Source organism: Seriola dumerili, unplaced genomic scaffold, assembly GCF_002260705.1.
Source record: "Seriola dumerili isolate Sdu_G_001 unplaced genomic scaffold, Sdu_1.0 BDQW01000199.1, whole genome shotgun sequence".
In the NCBI taxonomy this organism is placed as follows: Eukaryota; Metazoa; Chordata; class Actinopteri; order Carangiformes; family Carangidae; genus Seriola; species Seriola dumerili.
The window spans coordinates 1107786-1124822 of NW_019174454.1; the positions used below are offsets into that span (position 1 = coordinate 1107786).

The following is a 17037-nucleotide window of genomic DNA, read 5'->3' on the forward strand; positions in this document are numbered from 1 at the left end:
TTGAATGTGAAATGCCAGTTACTAAAGGTATTTACACCACTGTACTGAGAAGCAAATGGTAGACATAAAATGCCAAGGCTGAAGAGTAGGCAGAGATAACTGGTTAGCAGTGGGGTTAAGGTTAGGTTCCGGTTAAGGTAAGGGGTAAACGCATATCATCAGGGGAAACAGACTTCCCCAGAATCTACTCCTGAGCCTTGGAATCCAACCCCAACCTAAAGGAAATGTGTAGCCTTGCTTCAATTTTCAAGTTCTGCCAACAGATGGTGCTGTTATGTAGCTAGACAAAGTGTCTTTGTGGCTGGTAAAATGTCTGGTTTCACATGAGGTCCTGCATGTTACATTATATAAGGGTATATGTTATAACATATTACTTAAGGATATGTAATGGCAGATGCATTTCTGGATTATATCATCAAAAGAAGATATGATGAGGAATGTATCATTTTTCTCTTTTTTATGTAAAATCCAAGCATGTTGTTTTGTTTAAATGTATTTTTTCCATTCATACTTGCAGTATTACTCCAAGCGGGTAAGAGTTGCAGTTTCAGGCAGATTTAGAAAGAATTTAACCCTTTCCTTCTTCACAAAAGCTTATTAAACACCTGCAGGGCAAGACTTCAAAGTTACCTATGCGTGCAATCAAGGAGGGCAGACAAGCAAACAGATTTCAGAATAGCAATTTTACCGGTTGACGTAAGAGGTGGGTCTGGTTGTCTTGGCAACCAATTGGCAGTGAAGTGTGGAGCGGCTCCGTGGCCCCGCCCCCTGTACAAATACCCCTATGGCTTTGACGTCAATACACGTCAACCAGAGAACATGATGCCTCTTTGCAAGTCAACTCGTGTGCTCTGTAGCTGATAGAGGCACCTCAAGCTGAAATATTATAGCTGTATTGTATTGGAGAACGTGGTGTGACAGCCCCCGGGCTCAGCAAATGGCCTGCTTCGTATCGCCGCACTGACGGAGAGTGTCGCCACACTGGCGTTCAAGCTGACAGGGCGACACAAAAATCAACTTTGTCTATTTTTAATGGACACGCTTCGAGCGGCGGCGGCGGCAGCAGCGGCAGCGGCAGCGGCGGCGGGCGGTTTGTTTTCCTTTCGTCTTTATCTGTAGCTGCTCAAGCAGGCAAAGCAAGCAAGCCCGTGTGAGCCCCCCGTGTGTCCCTTGCTCGTCTGGCTAACCTCCTACTCGTCCACAAACAGTCAAATTTAGAACAGCATGGTCATGGCTGACAGTGTCCAGAAACCGCTGATCCGGGGTCCGGTCCGAGTGGGCTTCTACGACATCGAGCGCACTTTAGGAAAGGGCAATTTCGCGGTCGTGAAGCTGGCTCGACACCGCATTACCAAGACCGAGGTGAGTGTGTCTGTGAACTAGTTAGCCTCAAAGCTAACTTAGGCTACTGTTCAGCTGAGTTACATAACTTTTATGCACCAGTTGACACCCCTGATATTCACAGCAGATACCGAAATGCTGTCCACATCACGCACTAATAGAAACTTGGATCAGGTAACTGCCGGCCGCTTGGCTGCTCCAGTGCAAGCAACAGCTGGTGTGTTTGAACACCATTGAACACATTGCTCCTGTGCAGGTACAGGAGCAATATCACTGACTGACTGACTGCACGTTCACCCCCCTCAGCCAACATCACTGCCAGTAAGAGGTCTGACCACCAGGGCTGCTGGGAAACACAAACTGTAAACATGCATGCTTTATTTCCTTCGCCAGACCAGCATCATACACCTGCACTCCTTTTGGTAATGACCCAGACAGTAAGACAGTGTACCAACTCAAGAGTCTTGCTGGTGTAAACTTCCCTGTTGCTGTATCTGGGGCATGCAGCATGGGTCGGTGGTCCCATTATGTAATCCAAATAATGATGTGATTTAGTGGTTTCTTGTGCCAGCAGAGCCAAGAGCTTTCTGAGGAGCAGGATATGCCAGCTAGAGTTCTGTAATTGGAAAGCAAAGTGTTCTGCACGCATGCATGCAGACAGCAATCCACTGGCACTGCTCTGGGGTCTTCACGTAGTTTGGAGAGGGTCTGATATTACAAACACTGCACACTCTCAGGCGATGCAGCATGAGCACAGAGAGAACAGGGCTTGTATTTGTCTTGAATTTACTCATAGTTTTAATGTCAGCTCTGTGCACAGAGGCCTTTCTTGAGCAGTACCACTGAGTGCCATGACTTTCTATTGTAATGACAGAGTGCGCTGGCTGTGTATGAAGAAGCTGTGTTTTGTGAGACAGAGGGGGGATGATAGAAAAATAGGCCAGGAGACTTGTGAAAACACAGTTGCACGCTTTGATCTTTGATCTTCAGAGCCTCCAACTGTTTGTCGTTGAACGTGAGCAATCATACTGTAGAGAAAAACAAAAATGTACGTCATCCAGGCAAGACCCCTGGTAGGTTTAATGAATAACAAGACAAGAAAATGGCTCTTAAGACTCTTATCATGTTAATCTAGTTATTAAAGCCTGTGATGTGGCGTAGCATTAGTCTAGCCAGGTAATCTGGAACCATGTAACACTAACAGCTACATGAATGCAGGTTTTCATTCCAGGCAAATACTACACCAGGTGATTTCACCGAGTGGCTGTACCTCTCCCTCAGCCGGTGTGGTATTGGGGTTGAGTGAAAACATGCATGTTGGTCGTGGTTCTGAGGCCACTGGTTTGGTAGAGGTCACTCAGCCCTGGTCGGTACAGAGAGCCACTGCAGCTGCTTGGCTCAGCCAGGCCCGTGGCCAGAGCCAGGCAGTTTGTTAGAGTAGCCAAGGTCAGCTGGAGAGGCGGGCTATCAACTTTATGTGATGCCATCTGCCTTGTGAATATGCCAGCGCAAAAGAGATGTTAGCCTGGTGTGTGTGTGTGAAGATAACCAGAGTTTAATGATGCATTTAACAGCAGATCTGGTGTGTCTGTACCTGTGTGTGCATAACCTAGTTTTTCTACTCTTGGCTCCCGCGTGTTATACTGACCCATTCATCTCATTATGTACATATTGCAGCTTGTGGGTTCACATAGTGCAGGCCCATTCCCATGTGGTCCCATACATTTATCCATCCTCACCATCACCATCGTCCCACTTTTTTTTATTACTTTGTGTATAGGCTAAAATTCTCCTTTAACTCATTGTCCTCAAATGACCTTGTGCAGACAGAGTTCATAAGGAGTCTTATGCTGTTTGTGTGTGGGTGTGTGTATTGCTGACAATGTAATCAGTTAGCTCAGATCTTTTTATGCTAAGTACCTTGTAATCCCTCTCTACTAGACCAGTCATTTTAAATGTGATGCCTTAGAGGCCTGGACTTGTAGCTGGAGTGCCATTAAAAGATTTGGATTTCTTTATAGGATTTAATGCCACATTGCATACCTGCTTGCTCTGTGGTACTGTGTAGGGAGATAATAATGGGAAGTGTTAAACATATCAAAACACCCATTACTGCACATCTTTAAGTGCTAACTACAAATAGACTAAAGAGGACCAAAGTGGGTGTCATTATGGAGGATGGAGTATCAGACTTCACTCTAAGGTTAAAACCAAACATAAGCCTGCGTTCAGAATGCACCCTCCTTATTTATTTCAATGATGCCACTGCATTGACACAGTAGGACTGCTTATGCAAAAAAATGCAGGGTCATCTAGTGGAAAGCGTTGCACCTGGCTCAACCTTTGTTGTAACACGGAGTGACGTTATCTGGCAATGCACCGCAATAGCCAGTCAAATGCATGCAATTGCACATTTCTGGTAAAATACATTACAGAACATTCTGCTGTTTATCTGATGATTGTCAAGATAGAGGATGAAATGATGGTCAATGTGATAAGTTTCCAGATGAAAATTCTTTGTCAGAGACAGTATTATAGGCTGCTGTGCTTTGTTTTGACAATAATAATCTGATATTCTGATAATCTTTCAAAATCATGGGTCTGCTACTCAAACCTGCTTCCCTGGATTCAGTTTTTTCATCTCACCTAGGAGTACAGTTTACAATTACTCTAATGGTTGGTTACTGCAGTTTCTGAATTATTGCTTTATCATTTGGTGAAATATACCATCACAATTTCTAAAAAGTCCAAGTAGACATTCAGATTTCTTGTTTTGTCCAAAACAAACAAATATTCACATTTATGAAGCTGAAACCAGACTTCTTTTTTTTTTTTTGCCATTTTGGCTTAAAATGATAATCAAAATAGATACTGATTCACTTTCTGTAGATCAACTAATTGATTCAGCTCCAGTCTCACTGGTTCCTGAAACAACAAACTAATGAATGCAACCCCTTGTGTCTTGTTTTTTAACATAGCCCTGTTTTTCAGTCTTAGTTTTCTAGCTTCATCTAACAGTGGTGTGTCTCCTGTTGTTTACTCCTTTAGCTTGGCTTACAGATGCTTGGAGCACTTCAGATCACGCTGATGAAATGTTGTTTATAAGACCATGTGAAGGAGAGATGTTAATATTGCCTTGTTACCTACCAGACATCATTACTCAAAGCCAAGAGTGTTGAAGTTGTGAGTGTGTGATTTACACATGTATGTGTCATTGTGGGCACGTGTATATCCAGTGAGCCATGTGTTTGCTTCTGCTGTATCTTCATTTGATATTTCATCATGACTCATATTTTAGAACTGTTTATGAAAGTTTCAGTACAAGCTGTATTTAAGTATTTATCTTGTGTTTCAGACACAGTTATCCGGTCTCACAGCTGAAAAGAACACACTGTATTCTTTTGCTGCCTGGAGAATATTAAATTGCTGTGTGTGCTAGTGTTTGTGTGAGTGTTGGGAGGTGTTTCTTATTGCCCATCAAGTCTGATGAGCCCTAACAGTGATTCCACTGTATGCTATTGAGAAACCAACCGATTACAGCTGTATTGTTGATGCTCCATCATTCTGCAGGTTGCAATTAAGATCATCGACAAGACCCAACTTGATGCTGTCAACCTGGAGAAGATCTACAGAGAAGTTCAGATCATGAAGATGCTCGACCACCCCCACATCATCAAACTCTACCAGGTGAGTCTTCAGCTTCAGTGCCTGCAATATACACTAGATCAACACCTTTTCTCTGCCTAGCATGCAAAATTAATATCCTTTAGGTGAGGTGCTCCTTTCCCCTCTCTGCTCTCACTGATTTAGCCTATATGATTTTATCTGGGCTGTTGTGTATTTTTTTCTGTAATTGAAATCAAGAGAATTTCTGCAGATGAACTCCTATCTTGGGTGCTTACATCTAACTTTTTCTTTGACCCATCTCGTCATATACTCATCACTATACTTTACATATTTACCCCAGTTACTCCAGTTAGCATCAGGGTGTTTTTAACAAAAAAAAAAAAATTCCACCTGGACTCTAGTAAAACTAGTAAAATGAAGTAAAATGTGTAATATCTCTTACACTAGCCTGAATTCACACAGACTTATTTGTGCCTCACCTGTTAATGGTTTGTTGTCCAATGTAAACTTTTCTTTTCATTGTAAGATCCTGAGGCCAGTTTCGCAAAGATCTGTTGGATGGGTCTGTAGTGTGAGGCTAGTCTAATCCAGGTTAGACAGTTTGACAAAAATAAGGAATGACTTATTTGAAGCCTAGAAAGTTAACCACCAGAACTAAGAGCAATGTTTCCAGTGGCAAGAAATGACAAATAAGAGGAAAAGTAATAAGAAGGGAAAGAGCATTTAGAGAGTGCAGTAATCTGTTGGGAATATTCAATAGTGAGAACATTATCAGTCCTTTCCACTTGCCCAAAGAAGCTACCCTGAGCTTGTCTTTAATGATTATGTTGGCTGTGGGATTAACACTATTGTTGATACATTTTTTTCTCAGATCAATTTTTTAAATGTATTGTATCACTTGTCCTTGTTACTTCTTCATTTTTCCAGAAGGCAAACATCTTCTGCTGTAGTGACCTGAGCTGAGTGGTTTGACACGGTCAACCATGTGTTTTAGTTTGAAAAAAGTTTCAGTTCACCCCAATCACTGAAAAGTGGTCTAATTTAAGATAGTCAAGAACTAGACAGGTTTGCGCTACAGATTAGTTTATATCTGTGTCTAATGTCTTAGCCGTACCTCTGGCTAATCTGTGAACAAATCAGTTTTGTGGAGCAGAATCTGCTGCTGCTCATTGTTGATCTTCTCTCCAGGTACTTTAGCAGTCGGGGTGTTGAAGCGCAGGACCAATCCAGGTCATTTTCTAATGCATTAGCAAACAACTGCTGCCTAGCAGAACCTGCCACCACTGGATAGTTTAAGATATGAGAGCGTAGTTAATGACTGACTGACACTCTTTGCTGTGTGCGACTCTGTATGTGTTCTACACTTTGTGAAGGTGCCACTGGTCTGATTCAAACTAAATGATCTTAGTAGTTGAGGATTATATAAATGAAATGTTTTAGTAATGACATCAGATCTGACCTGTACTGCAGTGACAGGGTCTATTTAGGCTGTGTTTTAAAATCAGATATATATGCATTTCACATCCATACTTTTTTATTGAAAGTCAGATTACTTGATTTAATGTCCCATTTAGGCCAGAACAGATTTGTTGCTTGTTAAAAAGCATTATTAATTATTGTCAGTGCTCCCTGTATTAATTGGACCTCGAAAAAGTGTTTATTTGAACATGGGAACTTGCAGTGTCAGTATTTATTTGCACAATGATTTAGCTAAAATGAGGTAAAGCTAAAGTGATCTACAGTTACCTAGCAGATATCTGCTATAAATCAAAAAATAATTAAGAACCACAAGCAGTGCTACAGCACAAGGAGTGCTCTTTGGTATTTCTTTGCCCAGCGTGCATGGTAATGGTGGAAGAGGAGCTGCAATAAGATGGGAGTTGTTGTTGATGTTGATATTTTGGTAAAAAGTCTCTCTTTGATACATGTTGAGAATTGATGTCTGAGGACTAGATCAGTTTCAGTACAGCATCACTAAGTTGATAATTGGGGGATAAGTAAGTGCTAAGTAATGTGTGCCTCTACGCACATTAAACTTGTAGCTTGTAACTCAGTGTTCTCCTGGTTTATACATGTATAGACACACAATTCATTTGATAGTGAGCTCTGGTCTTGTCCCCGCTCCCAGAGACCTTTTTCACGGAGGAGATTTTGACATGTCACTGTAGGAAAAGCACAGATGTAAAATTAACAAAGGCTGAATTCCATTTAGCTGCTTCAGTTTCAGGGTCCTGGTATTATTCATGCTGGTTCACAGTCACACTGTCATTGGTTTACTGGGACACCTCGCTAATGTTATTAGTAATGTAATGTCTGCTGTGATAAAGGCCTAATTCCACTTGTCTTTGTCTTGTTCTTCAATTCCAAAACACATCATACACCATGTTGTAACTGTAAACTTAACTATTAACTGCAAAGTTGTGTATCGTTGTTAATTCTTAAAATACATTAGTAATTGTAATAGGGTTTTATGCAGCAGAAATTTGCTTAAATTTTTTTCTTGGAAAAGGAAGCAAATAATCTTTACAATTGTTTCATTAAAATGATGCCCAGTGTCACTATCAGTAGTGTCATGTGCGCTAAAAGCATTTTTATGGAAGTACATTTTACAAATGTAATTTCCCTCATACCAGTTTGACACCTTTTTGTAGTAATCGTACGGTCCAGTTGTGCAAGGAAAGTTCACATAAATGTTACAGGACTCAAAGTTCATTTTCTATAATGATTTGTTCTTGTTGTTGCACTTTATTGGTATGTTAGGCAAAAGGAAACTTGTTTCACCTAGTTACCGTGATGTTCGCTGTCTTGTACAAAATAGCCTAACCAATGATAACTCAACAATTTTGGTAATGCAGTTGTATTACATAAGCCTTTGGGTCCTGTTACTTTGTTTAGGGAAAGTAAATGAATGTTCATTATCATTACACAACCATGTGGCAATGTTCCAGCTTTCTGCTGTGTTATTTTGGTGTCTATCATTATTTCCAACGGCCCATGCATCTAATCAGCTCAGGTCAATTAGTGATTTCCTTTCCAGTCTCATAGACTGGGATTGGCCCTGTGGCCCAGAGGGAAGCCCTAGTCAGTGAAGACACACAGAGACACAGACAACCCAACTGTGGACCCCACTCTAGTTTGCCTCCTCTCTGTTGACCCTAGTCTTGACTTCTTTTCCCATTTCACATTTCGCCATCATTCAATTCTCTTGTATTTACAGCTTCCCACTTTGTCCTTTAGTCTAGACTGGCAAGAATCTCTCTACAAGTACAAAGGTTTTTAGCATTCAAAATTATCACTGGATATTATTTCCAGAATTACAAAACCACTTTGTCTTTCAGTAATTTCGGAGTGATGCTAATACAAAATTAATACGTCATTTGGATATCAATCATGTTTCAGGGAATCATTATTGCGTTAATATCCTCTACACTACGATTAATGCCCATATTGTTAAAACCATTAAAATAATTCCATTTAAAAGTATAAATGATTTTCTTAATTAAAACATTAAACAGGATAGCCATGTACACAGCGTATGGCTTGATATTGAGATGGAATCTGTCTAAAACACATGTTTAGTTGGTCCTCAAACTTACTTACCATGTCAAAACCAATCAATGTTCTCTTTATGTTTTCTGTTTGATTGGTTTAACACTGACCACTCTGTATGGACAAGCAGTGATGTTATATAATATAATTATATATTACTGTTTGTTTTACTGTATTAATGCTACTGCTATTATTATTTTCATAATATTTCATTGCAATATATTGTTCATATTGTTGAACAATATTATAAATTTGTTCTGTTGTTAATACCTTTAAATGAACTTGTTCCCTGTTGATACTGCCTTGTGCCATGTGCTTTGACAATGCTGTATTTGACTGGCCATGTCAATAAAGCCTCTTTGAACTTGAATATATAACATGTTAGATATCACCTTTCAGGAAAGGCAGTGTCGGACACTGTGAAGTGCTAAACACTGAGTGCTGTTTGCACTTCTTGGTATCTGGAATTCAAACTATGAATTCTCTGCTTGTATTAGAATTTATGGCATGACAGATATTTGGCTTCAGTTAATCTCCCATAGCTGTTACTTACATCAGGGAGTCATCTTCCTCTGGAGGCAGAAATACTGCATACTTATGATACTGTATACTGTGTACTTACTGTATTATCTTCACTGGATCAAAGTATTATAGTAATAATTTTCAGTCTTGAAAGTCTTTTCCTGCTAAGCAGCTGCAGGCAGGTAATGGATATGTATAATACATATGCATGAATGGATATGTTACAGTCACTTTACCTACTGTAGAAGGGCTGTAACACAAATATTAAGATTCTGTTAAACTTAATTAATTTCATACAAAACCACAATTCACTCCCTACTTTTTGCCCATTGCCTCTCCAGAATGGTACACATCATAAAAAGGATGAACAAACAGCTTAAGACAGCTAATATATTCATGACAGTCAACATGTGAAGCCAGTCAACATGGATGTGTTAGGTTCCATCACAGCAAGAACGTAGAATGAGAGAAAGATATCTGCTGTAAATTGAAAATAGACCTCTCGCAGTGGATATTTTATCTTTTCAAGCACAGGTTTAACTAATACCATTAATAATGGCTTGCATTCTACTCAGGTGTGCCAGTGCCAGGACCCTGCTATTGTACATGCTGGTTTACTGGCACACCTTAATGAAACAGAGCCATCGTTAATACTATTAGTTACACCTGTGCTTTTCCTGCTGCGACAAGTCAAAATGTCCGCTGTGAGAAAGGTTTATTTCCCAAATTGGATGCTGAAGGCGGGTTTAATTCATCAATCGGTTGTATTCCAACTCAGAGAGGACGAAATGTGTTTGTTACACAACCAAGGCCAACCAAAGGGAAAAAAAAAACTGGCTTTCGTTTCCGAAATCCATGAATCGGTCAGTGCAACAGATGGAAAATTGATCATAAACAATGAGCGTGGGATTTCTAGTGTGAATGTCTGGCTCGCTGTGTCTGATTCATCCTCCCCTCTCCATCTGATTCTCCCCTCCGCATTTAATTCTATTCATCTCCTGAGTGTTTCTGCTTCTAAATCGGTTCTCCTCCTCCTACACAACACGGCACCGTGTGAGGACTGAAAGGTTTTAAGTACCATTCAGATATACTCGGCAACACCAACTGTCCACCTCCATTCTCTTACATGGTTACCATATTTAGACCCTGTGCCATTCATGCATTTTGTTTTGCTCATGACTTTGCGAATGCCAGATGCTGCAGTTTAACCACAGAGTGAGCCTTGTGGACAATTGTGCAATATTTTGGTCATTTGTGTCTGTTGTTATAGGTCTCTTTTACAAATTGTCTCTTGTTGCAGGAGACTTACTTTTAATTTGGATTATCTGATGATGTTGCAAATGAAAAGTGGTCCTCTGTGTGCATTCACGTTGACTCTTCCACTCTTTTCTCTCCTCCCTCGGTCCCTGCTCCTTCGTCTTCTCCCTCTCTCAGGTGATGGAGACGAAGAACATGCTTTACTTAGTCACGGAGTATGCCAAGAATGGAGAGATCTTCGGTGAGTGATATTTTCAAGTACAAGATCAGTCTGACCTCAGTATCTTACACACATTGTCCCACCCAGTTTATTTACATCCTCCTTGTATTAGTTGCACAAAAGATCAGCTCTGTTGCATCAGTGATGTTTTTGGACAAACAAGAAAGTATCAAGTTTGCTGTACTCTTGGCCATATCCTGGCCCCAATCTCAAAGGTCACATGATTGATGGAAATCTTAGAACAATGTCCTGATATGGCCCTTGTCATGTGCTGCTAGTAATTGTGCTGCTAAATGTGCTGACATTGTTTTCTTGTTGTATAAAATGACATCGCTGACAGCCTTTGACGCTGCAGAGAGGCTACCTCAAAGATAAAAAGATTGGTTTATTACTATATGTGCTGCAAAATCACTTGCTGCCCACTGGTTTACTGCTTAGATGTTCAGATAATGCAAGATATCAAGATTACTTTCTACCTGCTGACGAACAATGACGTCATTCCTCCATTTTCATTGACAGTTACATGTCACTTAGATTCAATTCTGTGTACTGTAACTTACACTTTTGCTCTGCTTGCACTATAGACAAGGCATTGTAACAGAGGCCGTTCCCCAAATCAAGTTTAAAAAAAAATATGATAAACATGAATTAAAAAAACAAAATGCACACAAAGGCAAATGGATGCTTTCCCAATCAAATTATCAAAAGAGAGAAAAGGATGAATTAAATTAACATAAAGATTAATTTAAACACCATTATTGTTGATCAACAAATCGATCTAATCTTTTTGGTTATATTAGAATTGTCTCTTTAATAGAGAAAACACCATGAAACAAACTAAAGCTGCATGAAAATTGTACACATTATTATTGATTTCATCAAAAATGCAACAATCACATAAAATAGTTCTGAAATTCACAGTATGAACCATGAACACTCCAAAGGCAGTAGTTTTAATAGGAGACCAGCTGGATTAAGTGCTAAGCTATCACATAAACAAATCTATGATTTGTCATGGGAGCCTGAAGGTCTTACATAATGACTTTTAAGTGACTAAAAAAAGACCAGATGTTTAAGTTGTGATTCATTTTGCATCAAGTGCAACACGCCTTGCTTTACTCATTTTTGACCCTTTTGGACATTTGGGACAGATAAAAAATAAGAAAAAAGAAATATAAATTTTCCTTTGGTATAGACAATCATTTCCAGTCAGTCATTTATCAGGATTCTTGGAGACTAAAGTGCCCAATAAGGAACTAGGCTCAAATTTGCCATATAAACATAAACACGATTCAAGTTTCCAAGTTGACAGTCTGAACATACAAGGAACAATAACAATTTTTTTTTAATTTTTAAAAAAATTTTTTTTTACAGTATGTCAGTAGAAATGTTTTACACACTGTAACAGTCTAAAGTGCAAATAGAGAGACTTGTGCTGGAAGGGACAGACAAGTCAGAACATAGCAAGAATAGTTCATAAAGATAACAAATTATCTTGGTCTGCCATAGAACCACATGCGCTCTATCGCTACGACACATGCACAACACACACACTCAGTTTGTACAATGTGTACACACTACAATCTCCAATCCAGTACACAGTACACAACAGCATTTTTATTGTATTTTTGTTTTTGTACATGCATTTGCATTCGATTACAAATGTTCAGATGAAGTATTGCTGGATTATTATTTAAAAAGCAAAATCAAAGATTTCTGGAATCATTCCAGTTCTGAACATGTAAACATGAAATGATTGTATGTTCAAATATTTCAGGAATTAAAACACAAGTTTAGACCTGTCTAATGTGGACAAACTTTAAGTAGATCATGATCCACTTAGATTATTGGCCTCACCTATTAGACAGTCTGAGAATGTTTGCACTTTAGCCTACTTCCAGACACAGTAGCTGAGAGGCTTACTCTGGCAATAGTCTACGGTAAACTTAATAGTCTTGTGTGTGTGTGTGTGTGTGTGTGTGTGTGTGTGTGTGTGTGTGTGTGTGTGTGTGTGTGTGTGTGTGTGTGTGTGTGTGTGTGTGTGTGTCTCTCTTTGTAATTCTGAGGGCAGTGTTCCACTTGTGATGTTGACTCAGCAGCAGCAACTCCTGCTCCTGTGACCTAGAGAGAGCTAGGAAGCAGACACCAGAAAAAATGAATGAGAGCGTGGTTAAAAATTTGAAGGAAGTACAGACGTGCAGAGAGATAAAATAGAAAAACTCATCTGTATCACTACATATGTTACAGCCACTGCAGCTTTTTCTATTAGTCTAGACAAGCTATGTAATGACAGTAATTTTACAACCCCCTGACTTTACGGTATACTCTTAAAGGAAATATGCTTATTTTATTTACAGCCAGTAGAAGGTNGTGTGTGTGTGTGTGTGTGTGTGTGTGTGTCTCTCTTTGTAATTCTGAGGGCAGTGTTCCACTTGTGATGTTGACTCAGCAGCAGCAACTCCTGCTCCTGTGACCTAGAGAGAGCTAGGAAGCAGACACCAGAAAAAATGAATGAGAGCGTGGTTAAAAATTTGAAGGAAGTACAGACGTGCAGAGAGATAAAATAGAAAAACTCATCTGTATCACTACATATGTTACAGCCACTGCAGCTTTTTCTATTAGTCTAGACAAGCTATGTAATGACAGTAATTTTACAACCCCCTGACTTTACGGTATACTCTTAAAGGAAATATGCTTATTTTATTTACAGCCAGTAGAAGGTTAACTTAACTTAGCTTAACTTAACATAAAGCAGGGGGAAATGGCTAGCCATTTTCATTTTCTTTAGTTTTTCTTCAGATATAACATGTTAATTAGTGAGAGATGCTACCTGTTTCCTCCTGTTTCTGGTCTTTATGCTAAGCTAAGAAAACTGTCTCCCAGCTGTAGCTTTATATTTACCCTATGGGAATGAGTGGCATCAGGCTTCTTATCTAACTCTTAGCAAGAGTTTCTATATTTCCCTGAATGTTAAACTGTTCCTTTAAATAACCAATCATGATTGGTCAAACTCATTTTCCGTAATCCATAGATTTTCTCATGGATCATCTCAGAGCTTTGTAAAACCATTGTGTCCTGATTCCTCAGACCCCTCTGCCCTGATTGCACAATGTAACATAGTTATGTAAGACATTTATGTGTCATCATCAGCTGCAGCAATAGCAGCTTTGGCTCAGCCAGGCAGACACTGACTGGTAGTTGCAGCACTAGACTAGTATTACAGTGTTCAATCTCACAAAATTGTACAATCGTTTCTGATTACCAAATATGCTTTCTGGAGATGGATCATGTCATCTAGTCATGTTGCACTCAGACAAATGAAAAAGCTACCAAGGCAGATCTGTAGCCCCTTCCTCCTCTATCGCCCTCCAGACATGATGAATTTCTCAGGTCTGCTCCTGGCCACAGGTTACAGAGCGGAAGATGTGAAGTTGTTGTGGATGCTTAACAGCCCACCTTGTTACGGTGGAGCAGTTAGACGATGGATGATTCTCTCTTTAGACCAAACAGTAAATTGTGTTGTGTAGGAGCAGGAGGAGTTGTGTGTGTGTGTGTGTGTGTGTGTGTGTGTGTGTGTGTGTGTGTGTGTGTGTGTGTGTGTGTGTGTGTGTGTGTGTGTGTGCGTGTGCGTGTGCGTGTGCGTGTGCGTGTGCGTGTGCGTGTGCGTGTGTGTGTACCGTAAAGACAAAGAAACGGAGCTGGGTTTGGCACAAGGAGGTGGAGAGTGATGGGTTCATTCTCGCAAAGGGGTGTGTGGGCACAGTAATGGGCACAGCAGGGGCATCCATGCCAGCTTGTTGATGGGCCTTTGTGTCTGTCTGTCAGTCAGTCTGCTGCTCCACAGTCTGCCTCAACACTGCAGGATAAATCAAACCTGGAAATTGGGTCAACCACAAATAAAGCAGAGTTGCAGAGAGCAGAGGCAGGAGAAGGAAGAGAGGAGGCAGAGGAGAAAGGAAAGGAGGCGAGAGCAGGGGACATCCATTTGAATTTGGAAGGTGGTGGGGAAATGTAGGGCACGCATATTTAAGAAAGCACTGCTGGAGAGAGGGGAGTATAATAGCTGGCAGTGAGTAGAATCACTCATGCAGATCTCTTGTCTGACTGATGGGAAGGAAATGAGACACGGAAACTGGTTGACTTCAAAGGAATACTATTTTTTGATGCACATTCTTATTTACCTATGCTGTTTATTTCTATTTCACCATAAACCATCCTTCATATTACTGGGTCAGCTTTCTGCATCTGTCAGCCGCTGGGGTGTGGCAGCTTTGACTTTGATGACCATAAGAGAAAAACATAAATGAATAGAGAAAGGGCTGCCCAAAGTAGGACTTGATGTTTGGTACCAAATAACTTGCAACGTTTTAATGTTCTGTCTCTACAAAAAAAAGCTATCAAGTGACCTTTACAAAAGAGATTCGCTCTTTGTTCCCTAAATTTAGCAATTACTCCTGAATAGCTCCAAAGTGATATATGATATTAAACCTGAACTCTGGATGTTTCCAGATGTTGTTAAAAAAATAATGGCATTGACTTCTGACCTTTCACAAGGTCGTCTCATCTGCTCCCGTTCAGGCCACAAACAGTACGGATGTAGCCGCATGTTTGGCACAATGAAAACCTCCACACATTGTGAAAAATAGATTTGAAGGACAACAGCCTATGTACAGACTATGCAGGACTGGAGCTTTCATTTAGTGATGTCCCTCCTGATGTTTTGTGTTGTCAAATAAGCCTAGGTGGCTAGCAGACCTGACCAACAAATTGCATACACAGACAAAATTTATCAGTCAATTACATACTTTAAGTTAAAGCAGCAGCTTTTAGTCAATTCATCTGTTAGTCAATTAAGAGAAAGCTTCTAAAATGCTGCTTTTCTTTGTCCTAGATGATGGAATTAAATGAATATCTAATATCTATTTCATAGTGTTTTTTTGAATATGACAAGCCATCCTTGAACTGTGGGAAATTTGAATAGACATTTTTCAATATTTTCTGACATTTTACAGACAAAACAATTGATTTAAAAGGGAAATTGTTTTGCAGATTAATCAATAAAGAAAATAATAATACCTAGAGTAATTAATTACAAATGCACAAGTGTGCAATGCATTTTAGTCACAGGTTTCTACCTCTGTATAGATTTGACCATTACTAATGAAATTCCATTAGGAGAAGTTAACATCTACCTTTTTGTTTAGGGTTTTGGGGATGCTTGAAGGAAGCAGATTTTCTCTTTTGATATTTACAGAAAGTGTTTCCAGTTGAGTGACAGGCAGCGTCTTACACAGCAGCTTTCAAGGATCCTCCTGCTGTTACAAAAATATATATATGTAAGAAGGAAAATATATTGTACCAGAATAAATTTGACATGAGCTGTGGTAATTTGTGCTCGTCTTCTTCAGCGATTGCAAACATTTTGAAACAGTGTAGTGTTTTAGTAATAACTAAATCAGAACATGTATAAATAATGTGGTGTTTTTTCAATGTCTGCATATGCACAAAATATCAGTCCTCCAGTACAATAGGTAAACCAAACTGAATAAGTTAACAGATGTATTGCCATCATCAAATTTTAGTCATAACATACCCTTTAATTCTCTATTACTGTCTTTTAATCAGCTCCCTTGTTACTTTACTGGCTCCCGGTCGTCTTCTGCATTCACCTCAAATTATGTGGAGCAGAAAACCAAAGATTAGTCAGTATTGATGACTTTAATCATCCACAATAGAAAAGCCAACAAGAGATATGTCATTTACATGATTTTATGTCAAAGACAAACTTCAGGCTTAGTACCCCCTATGAAATTTAAGTGTGCTTGCAACAAATTGCAAGATATTTAATAATGCTGTCATTTAAATGTATTTTTCAGGTACCCTTAATGTAAAGCAAAATGCAAATTATTAACCCCCAAAATGCACAATTATTATTAGAAAGTATTGAAATCTTAACATGTATAATTCTTGATTTCCAGACACACGCACTGTTTTTAATTGCCAGTCACACACCAATAGCGTTTCGTGTCACATCAAACCACCTGGTCTTGTGTCTGAAAATGGTCTGACTTTCTGATCACATCAGGAAGCAGCTGTTCATCCAAATCAAACAGGCCTGATCAGACTAAGGAAGCAGATGAAAAGCCTTTATATGCTATCATTTGGGAGATTTAAAAAAGTAAAACTGACCAGGCTTATATGACCACAGGGAGCAGTATGTGTGATAAAATAATCATATTTTGTCATGTTTTAATTGAAATCATACACTTAGGTAATATGATGACACCTGAAATGACACCTTTTAAAGAGTACCATAGACATTGTGTGCTATACATTCATGTAGGAATTTATTTCTTCAAAAGTTATCCAGTGTAATATAGTAATCAGTAAATTTTTTTTTTTAATGTACTACAATTGTAGCTAATGATTACTTAAATGATTGATTGGTCTGCCAGTTATTTTCTCAGTTCCTCAATTAATAATTTTGTCTATTAAAAAAAAAAAAAGTAAAAATTAGCATC

General features: G+C 39.3%; 1 protein-coding gene across 4 annotated transcripts in view; it reads left to right on the forward strand.

Moving 5' to 3' along the window:
- Window positions 1-920: 920 nt before the first annotated feature.
- sik2 (salt inducible kinase 2) overlaps window positions 921-17037 on the forward strand; it is a 54394-nt gene continuing 38277 nt past the window's right edge. For all 4 annotated transcript variants that reach the window (XM_022753800.1, XM_022753802.1, XM_022753801.1 and 1 more), the window contains exons 1-3: window positions 921-1362; window positions 4912-5028; window positions 10474-10537. In XM_022753800.1, coding sequence (XP_022609521.1) covers window positions 1225-1362; window positions 4912-5028; window positions 10474-10537 — 319 coding nt within the window. In that variant the 5' untranslated portion in view covers window positions 921-1224. The remainder of the gene's footprint in view (window positions 1363-4911; window positions 5029-10473; window positions 10538-17037) is intronic.